Source organism: Diplotaxodon limnothrissa, linkage group LG7, assembly GCF_057381915.1.
Source record: "Diplotaxodon limnothrissa isolate DT_005_m linkage group LG7, D_limnothrissa_male_GT1.1, whole genome shotgun sequence".
NCBI lineage: Eukaryota > Metazoa > Chordata > Actinopteri > Cichliformes > Cichlidae > Diplotaxodon > Diplotaxodon limnothrissa.
This window is the reverse complement of record NC_140602.1, coordinates 11112952-11127203: the sequence shown is the minus strand read 5'-3', so window position 1 is coordinate 11127203 and position 14252 is coordinate 11112952. Positions and strand designations below refer to the sequence as shown.

The 14252-nt window shown below is 41.0% G+C and overlaps 1 protein-coding gene across 1 annotated transcript in view; it reads right to left on the bottom strand.

Annotated features, from left to right (window-relative positions):
- Positions 1-4943: 4943 nt before the first annotated feature.
- The window catches only part of iqsec3b (IQ motif and Sec7 domain ArfGEF 3b), a 34592-nt gene continuing 25283 nt past the window's right edge, over positions 4944-14252 (bottom strand). Inside the window, exons 8-15 of the mRNA XM_085357381.1 lie at positions 10923-11089; positions 8827-8966; positions 8524-8655; positions 8316-8415; positions 7550-7708; positions 7360-7452; positions 6397-6440; positions 4944-5421 (exon numbers count right to left, since the gene is read on the bottom strand). Coding sequence (XP_085213507.1) covers positions 5002-5421; positions 6397-6440; positions 7360-7452; positions 7550-7708; positions 8316-8415; positions 8524-8655; positions 8827-8966; positions 10923-11089 — 1255 coding nt within the window. The 3' untranslated portion in view covers positions 4944-5001. The remainder of the gene's footprint in view (positions 5422-6396; positions 6441-7359; positions 7453-7549; positions 7709-8315; positions 8416-8523; positions 8656-8826; positions 8967-10922; positions 11090-14252) is intronic.

The window sequence follows — 14252 nt, the reverse complement described above, 5'->3', positions numbered from 1 at the left end:
ACGGGCCTGTCTGATAAAAACTGCTGATCTGCTTGAATTTTTCTGCACAGCCCATCTCTGTGGGTTTGCAGAGGATGGTCTGAAAAAGAAGAAATATCCACTGAGCAGCAGTTCTTTGGGAGAAAAGGCCTTGCTGTTACCAGGCGTTCAGGAGAATAACTCAAATAGCCACTCTTAACAATCAAAGTGTGCAGTGGAGCATCTATGAATGCACCACATGTCAAATCTTGATGTCAAGCCTTGAGGCTACAGCAGCAGAAACTGAGGGCACATGCTCACAAAGACTGGGCAATAGAAAACTGGAAAATACTTTGTTTAATGAGTGTCCGCTTCTCCTGCTGTAGAGTTCAAATTTAGCAAAAACAACTTGAAAACATTGGTCCATCCTGTATTGTATTTACAGCTCAAGTTCGTGTCTCGTAATGGTATGAGGGATATTTTCTTGGGACACTTTCAGCCTCTTAGTATCAGCTGAGCACCATGTGTATGTGTGTGTCACAAAGCTCATATCATCTCAAACTGCTTTCTTGACAATGACAATGAGTTCACTCTACTCAGATGGCCTCCACAGTCATCAGATTTCAATCGTGTAGAGCTCATTTGGGGTTTGGTGATTCTTATCATGGATCTTCAACTGACAAATCTGCAGCGACTATGCAATGATATCATGTCAATATGAACCATGATGTCTGAGGAATGCAAAAGGACGCTTTTAAGAGATTACTATTGGCCAAATGATAGCATTATTTCTGTAAATGGTCCCCATCTGTAGATATGCGTCTTTTATTACTACAGCACAATTTAGAGCAGTTTTTATGGACAGGTTTGTGCATATGGATCAGGTACCTGCACAAGTCATTGGACCCATCTTTGAGAACCACTACAGCAGACGCATATGACATTCAGACACCTCAGATTCAGTGTTACTTTGGGGGCAGGGGGTTTGGTGGAAGGACCTCTAATGAATGAGTTCAGACCAGGTGTGCTGGAATGACAGTGAAACACCGGTCAGACTGATTTCCCATAAGCTCCTTCATTCCACCATCCTCCCTGCACACCTGCTGCAAATTAATTCATTAGAAAGGCAGAGAGTGCTTCATACACAGACACCGTGGAGACACAAGACTGAGAGTAAAAACTACTTTATTCTTTCATTCTCTTCAAACAGAAAAATTAGAAATTCTTTTAGTAAACATGTTGATCTTTAAGAAATCTCCTTTATAGAAATATTGTGACGGTGCAGAGATTAATGACAGTGCTCCACAGTGAGGATGCAGATTGGTGCATCTCCATGACAACCACGGAGAAGGCAAGGGGTAAGGGTAGAAAAGAGAAGGGGGGAGAGGGAGTAGAGCAAGAGAGAGAAAGGAGAAAATGACATCAACAAAGCAAACATGCCCTGACAATAATAACGAAAACGTAGACTCAAACTCCTCCTGTGTACTGTAAATGAAAAAAACAAAGCGAACAAAAAAAGCAAACAAAAAAATGTGTCATGCGGTATAGTACAAGTCAGAGTTTACAGTAAACAAAGTGGGGTTACTGACTTGAGAAATCAAGCAGTTTCAAAGGTAAGTCTAAGCTTAAATTTGTTGTTGCTTTGGCAGCCATGTGCATGTTTGCGTGTTTGTGTGATCACATGTGCAGCTGTTTGTTATGCTAGTGCGTGCATGTGTGTGTGTGTGTGTGTGTGGCGTGACTTGTGGTGTACTGTACGTATTCACCAATACAGCATAGCCCTTTGCATACCTTTACAGATGACACGCAGCCATCTCTTAATAATCCTGTAGTAACATGACATGGTAATTTAATGGCAAGTGTAGATCTGTAATAATGTCACGTATTCTATAAAAGCTGCCTGTTTTCTGTCTCTTATCACATATAGGACTCCCCCCGATATTAAATGTGAATAATAGTAACTATAATAACTATAATATTCTTTTTTTCTTTTAAACTAGATTTTCTCTGTACAAATACATACGTAGATACACACACTGGGCAAAGCAATCACTTTTTTCAGAATAAATCTATATTATCTATTTACAATATATCCAGTATATTCTGTGGTGCAAAAAGGTACAAGACGTGTTTGGTATGTCTCAGTCGGATGATTCGTGATGTGCTGTACAAACTGGCTCGAAACCATCAAGACAGACGACACGTGAGGAAATCAGTTATTATTCCACGGACATCTTCAGTTTTCCCCCTGATTTAACATTCAGTACACATGTGCATGTCTGCTTATATAATATTTTCATTGCGTAAGGAGAATATAAATAGGTGAGAGGGGAGACGTGGTCTAGTGAGGTGATTTGGGTCAACCCTGTGTAGAGCATTTTACTTCATTTTAATATAGTTTTGGAGGTATAGCTGTAGGAAATCAAGCCTTCTCTTGAGTATGATGGTAGCAGATGGCACTTTGTCTTGTGGTGCTCAAAGCACCAAAAAATACACATCAGAAAATTAGTAGCAATGTGATTTCTAGAAATCAAAATCCAATTTATCAAAAAATAAATAAATAAAGTAAATAAAAAAATTCACTTAGGATCGATTCAAATCTTGTTGTGAGCAGTTTTAATGTGTCCACCCTTTAATGGACTGGCTGCCTGTGCGGTGTGCCCTGCCTCTCACCCTTGATCCTGAATATAATAATGGATGGATGCCTACAACTCAAACTCCAGGAAAGTTCGGACAATGTGGAAAATGTCAATAAAAACACAATGCAGTGATTTGAAAATCTCATAAGCACATTAAAAAAACGTGTAAACAAATGTTTAATCTGAGATATTTTATTATTCTAGGAACAATATTACGCTTATTTATAATTTGATGGCAGCAACCCATCTCAAAAAAGTTAGGATGGGATCAACAAAAGGGGAGGAACAGCGTGTAAATATAATACTAAATAAAGGTTAATTGGTCAGTAACATGGCTGGCATCTTAGTGAGGCGGAGTTTCTAAGAAGCAACGATGGCAGAGGTTCACCGACCTGCAAAAAACAACATCTACAAATTGTGGAACACTTTCAGAATATTGTTCCTTAATGTAAAATTGTAAAGATTGTCAATATCTCATCATTAACAGCACAATGGGCCTTCACGCAGCACTGCTTTGAAAACAGGCATGATTCTGTCATACAGTAAATATCACTGCATGGGCTCACAAATACTTCCAGAAATCACTCTCTGTGAACACAAATTGCCATCCACAAATGCAGGTTAAACAACCATAATGTAAAGATGATCTAGAAAATGTGTAGTCTTCTCTGGATCATTTAAAATGGACTAAGGCACAGTGACGCTGCATCCTCTGGTTTAAAGAGGATAGGACACCACCACGTCTATCAACAAGACAGTGCTACAGCAGGTGCACTAAACTGCAGAAATATTACAACAACACGGCTTTGCTGACACGGAGGTAAACACGGCCATGTCACAACATTTTTTTTAGATGGATTGCTGCCATTGAATTCCTTATCTTTACATTATCGGGGGGGGGGGTTCCCTCAATTTGAACATTTAGTATGTTTTCTATGTTATATTGTAGATAATCATATGGGATTGTGTGATCTGCAAACTGTTGCATTATGTTTTTATTAATTTTTTGGGGGGGGATTGAGTTGTACATCCAACCAAAAAAGTGTTCAGGTACAAAACATTACAGCTCAGCACCGGGACCTCTTATTTACATCCTATCATGGTTATGCCTCTTGTCATAGATGCTTCCTTCTGCCATTTTTTCTACTTTTAGCAGTGCAAGGCAAGTGCTATCTACAGTAACTCCATTACATTCAAAAGAAGGCAGGCATATCCACAACTGAGCAACTCAAACCAGAAGAAAAAAAAATCTAGATGTAAAAACAGCACTACAAAGCATAAGAAAAACATGTATATTTGATTTTTGGATAACGTTTTCTTTTTAGGTTTCCCTAAATCCAAAGGTAACATCCCTATGCACAAGGCAACCTGTTTGGAGTAAATAGACAGGAGGAGAAAGGCTTCTTTTAGCCTTGGTTAGGATAAATTACCAGCCTGGCTCCCTGTTGCCCATGGGTAAGCAGGCTGAACAAACAGTACAGAAGCACTCTCCCCTCAGTACAACTCAGAGGTGCAGATAAAGTGTTACATGTTGCAATGCAGCAGACTCTTTCCTGAGCTGTGTGAGAGCACAACTTCAGAATCACAGCATACAGATACTGTGAGGATATCTGCTATCTGTTCAATTTTAGAAAATCATGCAACAGTGAAGCACCGAATCATGATTGTCATCAGGATATTAATTTAGGATAGTTTAGTTAGTAGCAGCATCCTTGCTTACTACACTAACTCGTAGGTGGTAGAGACGGTACGGCAATTTATCTTCTTTGCCTTTTTTCACACACACTGATTATGAGTTCCCTAGAAAATGGAGAAACAAATAAGCTGGTGCTCTTGTTTCTTCACATTATGCAGAGATGAAGGAAAATGATTATGGTATAAAGTAGTTAGATTAGCTGCAAAACGATCCCTCACTGAGTGTGGTAATACTGAAAACAGGGAGATGCCATGAACATCAATATCCTCAAAGAAAACAGAATCTTCCCCTTTTTTTTTAAGATATGTCATGTCTTTTCAGGGTGCTTTTTTCTGACACTCCAAGCTCACGTACACTTGTTGGATAGGCGACATTTAAAAATGCTAAGTCACCATACACCCAACAGCGTGAAATCCAGACAGACAACAACAGCTGCTACCAGGTGACAGGCTGAAGAGAAAAGAAAGAAGAAAAGTCTTTCAGAAATACCATCAAAGCTACTCCATGTTTAAAAAGCACACAGCCAAGTTAAGACTATAAATAAATTCTGAGGAATGCATTTAAGTCACACAATATAATCTTTACTTTTTTTTGCACTTCTTTTGTCTTACTATTCAAAGTAAGCTAACTTGTGCTCCAGCATGTGTTTGTTGAGTGTGAGTGTGCGGATCTTGTCTGGCGCAGGGAGTTTGTTACGCAGCTGATGACCTAAACGATGCTGCGGGAGCCGCTGGAGTTGCGCCTGCGGGTAAGAGGCATGGTGTGGTGAAGGGGCATGGGTGAGTCGGGTGGACAGAATTGGTGGGGATGGTTGTAAGGTGGAGGAGGTGGTGGCAAAGGGGGTTGAGGCCCATCTCCCTCTCTGACACGCGCAGGTGTTGACAGGGCCGACTGGATGAGCTGATGGGTGGCCGGGCCTTGGCTGAGGAATGCCTCCATCCGTCCTCGCCCACTCTGGTCCATGACAATCACCTTGACAATCTGCTGGCACTGGATGAGTGTTTCTGGGCGGAGATCTCCGGCCTGGACTGGGCTGAGCAGGGCAGGTGGCGCAGCCAGAGCCAGTGGCGTTGACTCAATGCTGGGCTGGCTCAGCTGATAGGTCTGCAGCCTGTTGTGAATTGACACCTAGTTTAGGAACAGTCAGAGAACGCATGAGGAGTTACCAGCCTGAACGCAGCCTCTACGCAGCCCTCTGGTGTGTTACGCACATGGGCATGCAGGCATGCAGGTAGGTAGTATGTAGAGCGAGCGCATGCAAAACACACACTCTCATTTTCTCTTGATCATCTCTTCGATGATTTAAACTTGAGTTCACATATTTACACGCACCAGCCTAGGAAGAGAAGAGGGTTGCTGGGTAAGACGAGATTTTCTTAAGGAATTATGGTGGGAACCCTTTGGATTTTATGAGTGTCGGAGTGCGACACAGGGAGTGGTCATTGAGTGGCAGACTGATAGGCTGAAAGATAAGGGAGTGCCAGACGAGGAAAGAGGTGACACCGAGGGCGTGGTGTCTCCCTAACACAGTGACTTACAAATCTAAGGGACTGATTGAAAGGGAGGAGAAGGGGGCTGGGAGTACGGGCAAAGGAATAAAACAGAGAAAACATCTTCTTTCACTTCGCCTACTTACAGGAAGGGCTGGTTGTACAGACATGCACACACGTACCCACACACACAACAGACCTTTAACAGTATCAAGCTTATCTGGCTTTGTAGATGTATTCTTGGAGCCAGCCAGGCTTATGGTGGCTTGCAGTGGCTTATACAGTAAGGCTGGCAAGCAGCAATTGATGAGAGAAGGAATGCTATATAGCGAGTAGAGTGGCTGCTCATCTACTCATGAGGCACAGTGAGAGACAGTTTGTAGCACCACTACACCAGAGTCCTCTCAGCATCCTTTGTATCTATGGCTGCATAGTCAGGATGTGCCTCAGGTGGAGCTCTTTTAAAGCAAAGCATAAAGCACACTTTCTTGTCAGGATGAGGCACAGCCCTTGTCCAACCACACACACGCACACACACATATAAAAACCACACCCACAGAGCTGCAGACGCAGATACTTACCTGAGGGAGACAAGAGTAGCTTTGGCACTCACCTCTACTGTGTTGTTGTTGCCGGTTTTATCGTACGCATCCTGGCCTGTGGGGGAAAAACAGGCAGATTTCAGCTTCACATACAGAATTTCGAAAATGTCAGAAACAGACTCTCATACAGGCAACTGTCATTCAGTTAAAAAATGGTTCTTGAATATTTTTTTTAAAATACATTTTGCACAGAATCAACTGAACATGTCATGTTTTCATATTTTAATACTACAGTTTTCTCATAACTGGTAATATCCAAATACACCGTATCAGCACAAACGTCTGAGGCATTTGTGCTCAATCACAGCAGTGGACATGTTATGATGTGGGCTTGGTTTGCAGCCACAGGATCTGGGACCTTGCCGTCACTGAGTAAAGCATGAACTTCTCTGTATACCAAAGTTTCTAGAGTTGCTATGAGGCCATCTCTCCAACAGCCAAAACTGGGACATGCAAAAGAAAGCACGTCAGCAAATCTACAACACATTGGCTAACCCAGTCAAATTCCAGACTGCAGATAACACATAACTTTAACATATTTCTGTAAAATATAGTTCTTCAAGATAATGAATCATGGGGTGTACTAAGTTTTTCATATGACTGCAGATCATCTGAAAATTTTTTCCACAACTGTAATTGGCACTCTAGCCTCATCATTAACATATGACATTGGTATCCATCCTCTCTCTGAAAAAGGACCGTGTATTATAATTATTTATTGAATTAGAGACTGTATCAGATCTGAAAGTCTCTAACACCTGTGTACAATGTAAAAATGACAACTGGACAATCTTTTTGAAGCTATTTCTCTGTCTTTCTTTAATATTTCAAAAGTGACAGTGATGGCTTTCTCACCAGCTTTTTCATGTACCTTTTCTCCAAGAACTTGTTCTATTTCCTATATTCCCCTGAGCAATGTTTGCATTATTATGAGTAATATATTCTGTGTTATGCTGCACAAGCAAAACCAGCACCTGAGGGAGAGCCGTGTCCTGTATGTGCATCCATTTGCCCACCGTTAGTGTGTAAGCCATGTGGCTGGATGCCTTGTTGCCTCTCCAGTTCCCCTACAGCATGAGAAAGGGAAAATTCAGTGAGCCGTACACAGGTTGATCAGTATTTGTTTACATAGATTTTGCAGATTTTGAGGATTTTCCTCCTTACACTGGATGTGAATCTGTTCCATCTCGTTGACCTCTGCGATTGACTCTCTGAGCTCTTCCGCAAACTTCCTGAGCTCTTCTCCACTTGGAGAGCAGAAACTCACCAGCTGCTTCTTCTCTGAAGTAAACGGGCTCATCATGGTGACACCATGGGCATAGACTGATGAGAAACCCCAACAAAGAGAAACAGAAGTGTTTTTACCATAACTGTGACTGGAAAAACGAATGGATAATCCAATAATCAATACCTAACACAGATAATCTCAGCCTTTCTTTCTTCCTTCCAGTAACCCATAAGCTCTCTCAGTTCACACACCTTTTCTATTATCTTTCCAGATGGATTTAGTGAATTATTTGTGTTTATAGATTCTCAGAGCTTCACCAAGTTCACAAACCTTACTCGATGATGCACCCGAGGACTCAAATGTTGATAGGAGATTGACAGCACACATAAGAGATTGACAGTAAGATGCTCTTGTAGAACATAGACAACATCTTGATGAATGTACAAGCAAAATGCTCTTTCTTTAAAAACTTAAAAAGACTAAATCTTAAAAAGAATAAAAATATATCCTTCAGGATATCTGCTGTAACACTGACAACAGCGTGTTAACACTGGTATACTGGTGAGTGCTTGGCAGTTCCTTAAAGTATGGATCCTGACACTGACATTGACAGACAACAGTGCTGTGGATGGCTCAGCATTTTTCAGCACAGGGTGAAACTGCACTGGCAATAAATTGCTGCAGTGTAAAATGGCAGCTTACATTCATTGCTGAAGAGGTGAAACTGCATTCCTAGGAGACCCATAGCTTTACAGAAGGTGTATGAAGCAGAGCTTTTCTTCTTGGGACATAGCTTCAGGATCTAGAGACATACAACACGGAAATATGGTTGGTTGCATTTGGGCACATACTACATGTTCTGAAATGGTTTCTAGTGCTTTTTAATGGTTTTTAAATGTTAAAATCTTACCAACAGTAGGTCATTGAAAAGGAAGACCTCTCTCTGGAGCTGAGACAGTTTCTGTTTGTGAGGTTTGTTGGCATCAGGCACCTCAAACAGACGACAGCAGCACACTAGACGTCTGTGGGGCACGGCGAGAATCTGGACAAGGTTAAAGAGATGAAGATGACAGCTAGCACAGAGCAGGGGATGGGCTGCAGAAAAATAATCCGTGATATAAGATAAAGAAGATTGTACAAAAAAAGGGCAGACAGCTCTCTCAAAAGACAAAAGGAATTGCAGGACTTGCACAAAAACGTGGCTATTACTCACAGTTTTTAGGCCCAGGATTGACTGCTCCACACGGCTCACATAGGTGACATGGTCTTCATTTGAGCGGAGCTCTCTCTGCTGGATCCTTTCATAAATACCTGCAACCATCTCTCTGGGGATGTCCGCTCCATCATCCACACCTGAAAGAAATGAAGGGTTCATGCAATGCATGAGTAGCCACTATACACATTTTAACAGATAGGTTTAACCCCTCCCCCCACAACCACCGCCAGCAAAACAGATTCAGACACAACATCAAATCTGACTAAATTATAACCTGTCTTTATTATAAACTGTCTTTACTTGTTGGTTGGCTTATGTGATGGCCAAAGATGAATATATAACCCTTTCATGCATTGTGGCCACTACAGTGGACAGCTATTCAAAGGCTGTTTTCTTGTATTTGTATCAATGTTTATGGTATGCTTGCACATAAACCACTACATTGGACACTGATGTGTCATTCCATACCCTGCCACCCACTGGTCACCCAGTGGGCTGACTAAGTGGATGTGTAAAAGAAAACTCTTTGAAAATTACATGTTTAAAAAATGAAGTTCAAAAATCTTTTTTCATGCCTAAAAATACTTAAGAAAAAACCCTCACTGAGGTTGTCATAACTCATGTATGAAAGGGTTAATTTGGTTGGCCGTTCTCTACCCCCTTTTTTTGCACACTTACATCATATGTAAAATATCTCACCACCGTTGCAACAGTTATTGACTGTTGCATGCACTGTGCATGCAGCTTTGCACATTTGTACATTCAAGGCCATAGTTTAAAACAATATATACACAGTCCTTGTTTATTCCTGCAAAACTGAACATTGTCCTTGGTCAATGTGACAAAATAAATTACATTAGAAAGGTGACATCACCTTTGATATCCAGATTGAAGAGGAGATATCCACAAATGGTACGAGAGGAGATAACACAGGAATAGTATCAAGAGCACAGAGAAAGTCAGAGAATGGGGGGAAAAAATCCATTTTTTGATTTTTGGGTTGATTTCAGACAGTGAAGTCAATACTTGAAATCAGATACCAGATAACAGTTCTTTAGGCTGGAAATTAAATAAGCATCTCAAAAGTTTTGATTACTCACAGACTTGACTGTGACTCATTCTAATGTGCAAATTAATGGAAGTATTAGAGGGGAAAACACACAGAGGAAGTTAATGGGTGTCTTGAGATTGAGTGTAAACTTAACAATCTGAATTTCAAACTGTGTGACTGTATCACTTTTACCCAACATTTTAATGCCAAATTAGTTTGTGCCGTTATCGCAGCGTGTGTGTGCTGACATTGTATCCTGGCAGTTGTTCCACTATCACTGTGGAGCAGCACACTCAGCTGTAGAAGATAATATGAAGGAAAAATATGTAATGACTGAGAAATAGATTTTTCTGTTAACTAAAGGCACAAATAACAGTGAAATCCTTTTTCCTTAGGCCATTGTTGCCGTTAATATATGAATCTGCTGAACCTTTGGATGGAGACAACATTCAGAGCTATGGGAAGCTCAGCCGCGGCGATGAGTTGCTTCTGGAAAACCAAGCTCAAATCATTAAATCTCACGCTAAGTGAGCCTCAATTAAATGGGCCGCCGCCACGGCCTCTGGGGCAGCGCTCCGAGTCAAGGATATCAGGAATCTCTTCCCGCACTGATGATGGTTTCCTTGATGGTACCGAGCATAGGCAGCCAACCACAGCCTCTTTGAGTAATTTACTTCAGTTCAAGAAGCTGTCACTCACGGGCCTGATAGTGAGGTTGAAGTGAGGTCGATAAGAGAGTGCCTGCTGTAAAATTTTGACTTCCCCTGCCATCTGCTCTCTTTTTCATCTTCACCGTCATTCTTTCCACCACACCAATCCACTGTGAGTGATCTACAGTAGAGGGGCACGTATGTATAAACAAGTTTACTATTTATAACCAGTGCTCGTGCCCTTCTGATAAAACCACTTGCTATAAATGTTGAAACATGTCTGCAGCTCATTATGCCAGCTCTGCCCACAGGGACAGTTAGCTCTCGCATGGCACGTAGAGTAAAACCTGTAGAAAAATACTCTCTGCCTCGCAGTTTGAGCACATTCTTACCTCTTAGGTTGCGTATGAAGTCATCAAGGCCCATTTTTCGCTGGGGTTTGATGTTGGGCGAGTACATATCAGTGTTGAGGAGGACGACAGCAAAGGCCAGAATAAATATGGTGTCTGGATTGTGAAACTGCTGCACCACGTCAGGATTACACATACAGTACCTCTGACTGTGGAGGACAAAAAGGAGTTATATTTTTATATTTTTTTCAGTGGAGGTCACACACTTCTCTGTTATGTATTTGAAAGCAGAGAACATTAAGCATTGCTGACGCAACAATACTGAAATCCTGTTTATTAGTCAGACAGAATCCTGAGGAGTATTATTTCTTTTGACGGGATAGATTGAGGTGAATTTTTTCTAACAGAATGGCATTGCTACGTGTTTGCAAGACACCACAATTTTGTTGTCATAACAAAAACATCACAAAAATGTAATGCCAGATTTTAATACTTGTGTTCACTGCAGTGTGTTAAAAATGTCCTAGCAGCACAGAAATACATGGAAAAACTAAATGAAAAAACAAGATGATAATGATGATGACGTGAAATCACACTCAGATGCCAAGTTATTACATACACATGGATAATATTCATGCAGCATGACGTCAAAGTCCTGTTATGGCTATTTTTAACTTGCATTCATGCAATGTAATACGATGCATGGCTTTTTGATTTGGTGAGCCTATCGTGCACTCGTCAAGTGTAAAATTAACAAACAACATAAGAAATATATGCTCTGTGTTTATATATTTGTGTATGTGGATTTCTTACAAATACGGTGCTGTGCAAAAGTCTTGAGCCACCCCTCATTTCTTCTTTTGGTGCAAAGAAAATGGGAAATATGTGTAGGTGAAATGGGCAAGCACGAATGCAAAAACAGCACATGATTCAAAAACAGGGTTTCTGACAAGCTTGAAGGTCAATATTTAGAATAATCGCCTTTATTCTTCAAAATTGCCGCACTCTCTTTGGCAAGCTTTCTTGTAATTTCTTTAAGTAGTCTTCAAGATTAGTGCTTCATGCTTCTTGAAGGATATTCGAAGCTCTTCTTTAGATTTTGTCTGCCTCTTGTTTTGTTCTCTGTCAAGATGATCCCACACTGCTTTAGTAATGTTGAGAACCACACTCTGGGCAGGCTGTTAATTCATGACTGGTAGTGTTACATGTTGTGTTTTTCTACCCAGGTATGTTTTTATTGCATTGAAATTGGAAACACTGCCAGGCTGAAAAGTACACGTTGTATGTCAGATGCTTTCCAGACAGTATTTTATGGTGGATGAAAATCTAATTGTACTTTTCTATGTTTATAATTTCATCAAGTTTTAGAAGATCCTAAACAAACCATGACAGAGCCTCCACCGTGTTTTACAGATGGCTGTAGACGCTCGCAGTTGTATCTCTCTCCTGACCTCTGTACAATTAACAATAATATGAACCAAATGTCAAATTTGGATTCATCACTCTACAAGGCCTGCAGCCACTGATTTTCAGTCCAGTTCTTGGGTAATTTGCCACACCTCAAACTTTTCTTCCTGTTTTCCTTCCTTAAGAATGGCTTCTTGACAGCCATCCTTCCACTGAGACCATTTCTAATGATGCTCAGCAGTCAGGTTCACCGCTCAGGGCTTGTGTCAGTTCTTTTCTGAATTTTTCCTATTTCCTGGAAAAAAAACTTTCAGATAGTGTTCAGTTGCTGTAGACTGATCAATTGGTTCTTTGATAGGTCACCTGTGATGTGAAGACAGAAAACCGATTCATCCCTTGAGTTTTGTGCTTGAGGTGCATTTTTATGGCTTAATGACTGAAAATGAAAGTGGTCATTTACAAGGACTGAACTGAAAATGAGTGAAAAAGCAGTACTCATATTCAAAGAAAAACTTTGAAAGACCTTCTAAAAACATGGGGAACTATTGACTAGCTCGAGACCACTTTAAAAAAATTTAAAAAGCGGTTGGGTTCCCTGGCAGCAAAATATGAAGAAGGAAAAGGTGGCTTGAGACTTTGGCACAGTTATTTACACACACACTAACACACAAACACACACACACACACACACGCACACACACACACACACGCATACAACTGATTGGTGAGTTCATGCTATATAAAAAAAATCAGGACATCTTTAAGAGAGATGCTTGCATACTGATCTAGTTGTAAAGACAGTAGATTCCTGCTGTAATTTGAAGATAGATAATTCTCTTTCTAATCTCACTAATTAACTTTAGCTCAAATGTGAAAGCCGTCACTCCACCATATATGAAAGACAGGACAGCAGAGAAATTTGACAGTGCAATACAGCTAAGAAAATTCTCCCCATTTTGTTTAGGAACCAGAGATGCTGCATTTGGACTTGCTTTGACCCATTGGTGCCCATAGCCTTCACAAACTCTCACTTCCACCCCTCCTTCTTCCACAGCTCTTTCCTTCTCTTTCTTACTGTCACTTACACTTACACAGTGGGCCATTTCAGTGGCGGGAGGCTTTTATCTTTGCAGTCAGGCACGATGCAGACACGGAGAGGGGCTGCTCTGCTCTAGAGGACTATGCACTTGGAAGAGCGTATGCAATCAAGAGGTCACATCTGAGACCGGTGCAACCAGAAAGCCATTTCTCACATTCCAAACCAGAACTGAAGTCAGAGGAGTCAGTGAGTATTAATCACGCTGTACAGTTCAGAAGAAATGCCTTTGTTTGAGAGAGACTAGATCCTGCTCGTCTCAAACTCCTTTGCAGATAGAACAGGCACCCGCACATAGATACAAAACCACAGACTCACAGATGAATCTGTATCAGCAGACTTGCCAACTTCTGCAAAAAATTAATCAAAGACTGAATTCAAGGCAAGCTCTGCTGTATCTGTGAGCGTATGCATGCAAATGGGCATGTGCATGGATGTGAAAGTGCATATGTGTGCATGTTTTCTCAGTGAGTGAGCAAACAGTTGACTAAATCGGTAGTGGTAAGTATGAGCGTGTATTTCTGTTTCATTCACACATTTTCAACCACACATCTCCGTCTTATGTAACCAGTTTATTTAAACACTAGCTCTGATCGCTTATCTTCATATCTGCATATAAAAGTTGCATGCCAGCTGGCACAAATACCACTTTGTATAAAAGAACTGCTTTCGACAAGAGTACAACACGCTTCAAACAGATGACATAACAAGTGTTACATAACAGATATGGTAGTGGATGTCTGGCAGTCCCGATAAAGCCCGCTCATTTCTGACCTAAACTCCCAGCTCCAGAAAGTGTGGTCTCAGATCACTGATGACTTTATAATCTGCACCCAGAGGCTCAGTATGTATGATTGAGTGTTTCTGTG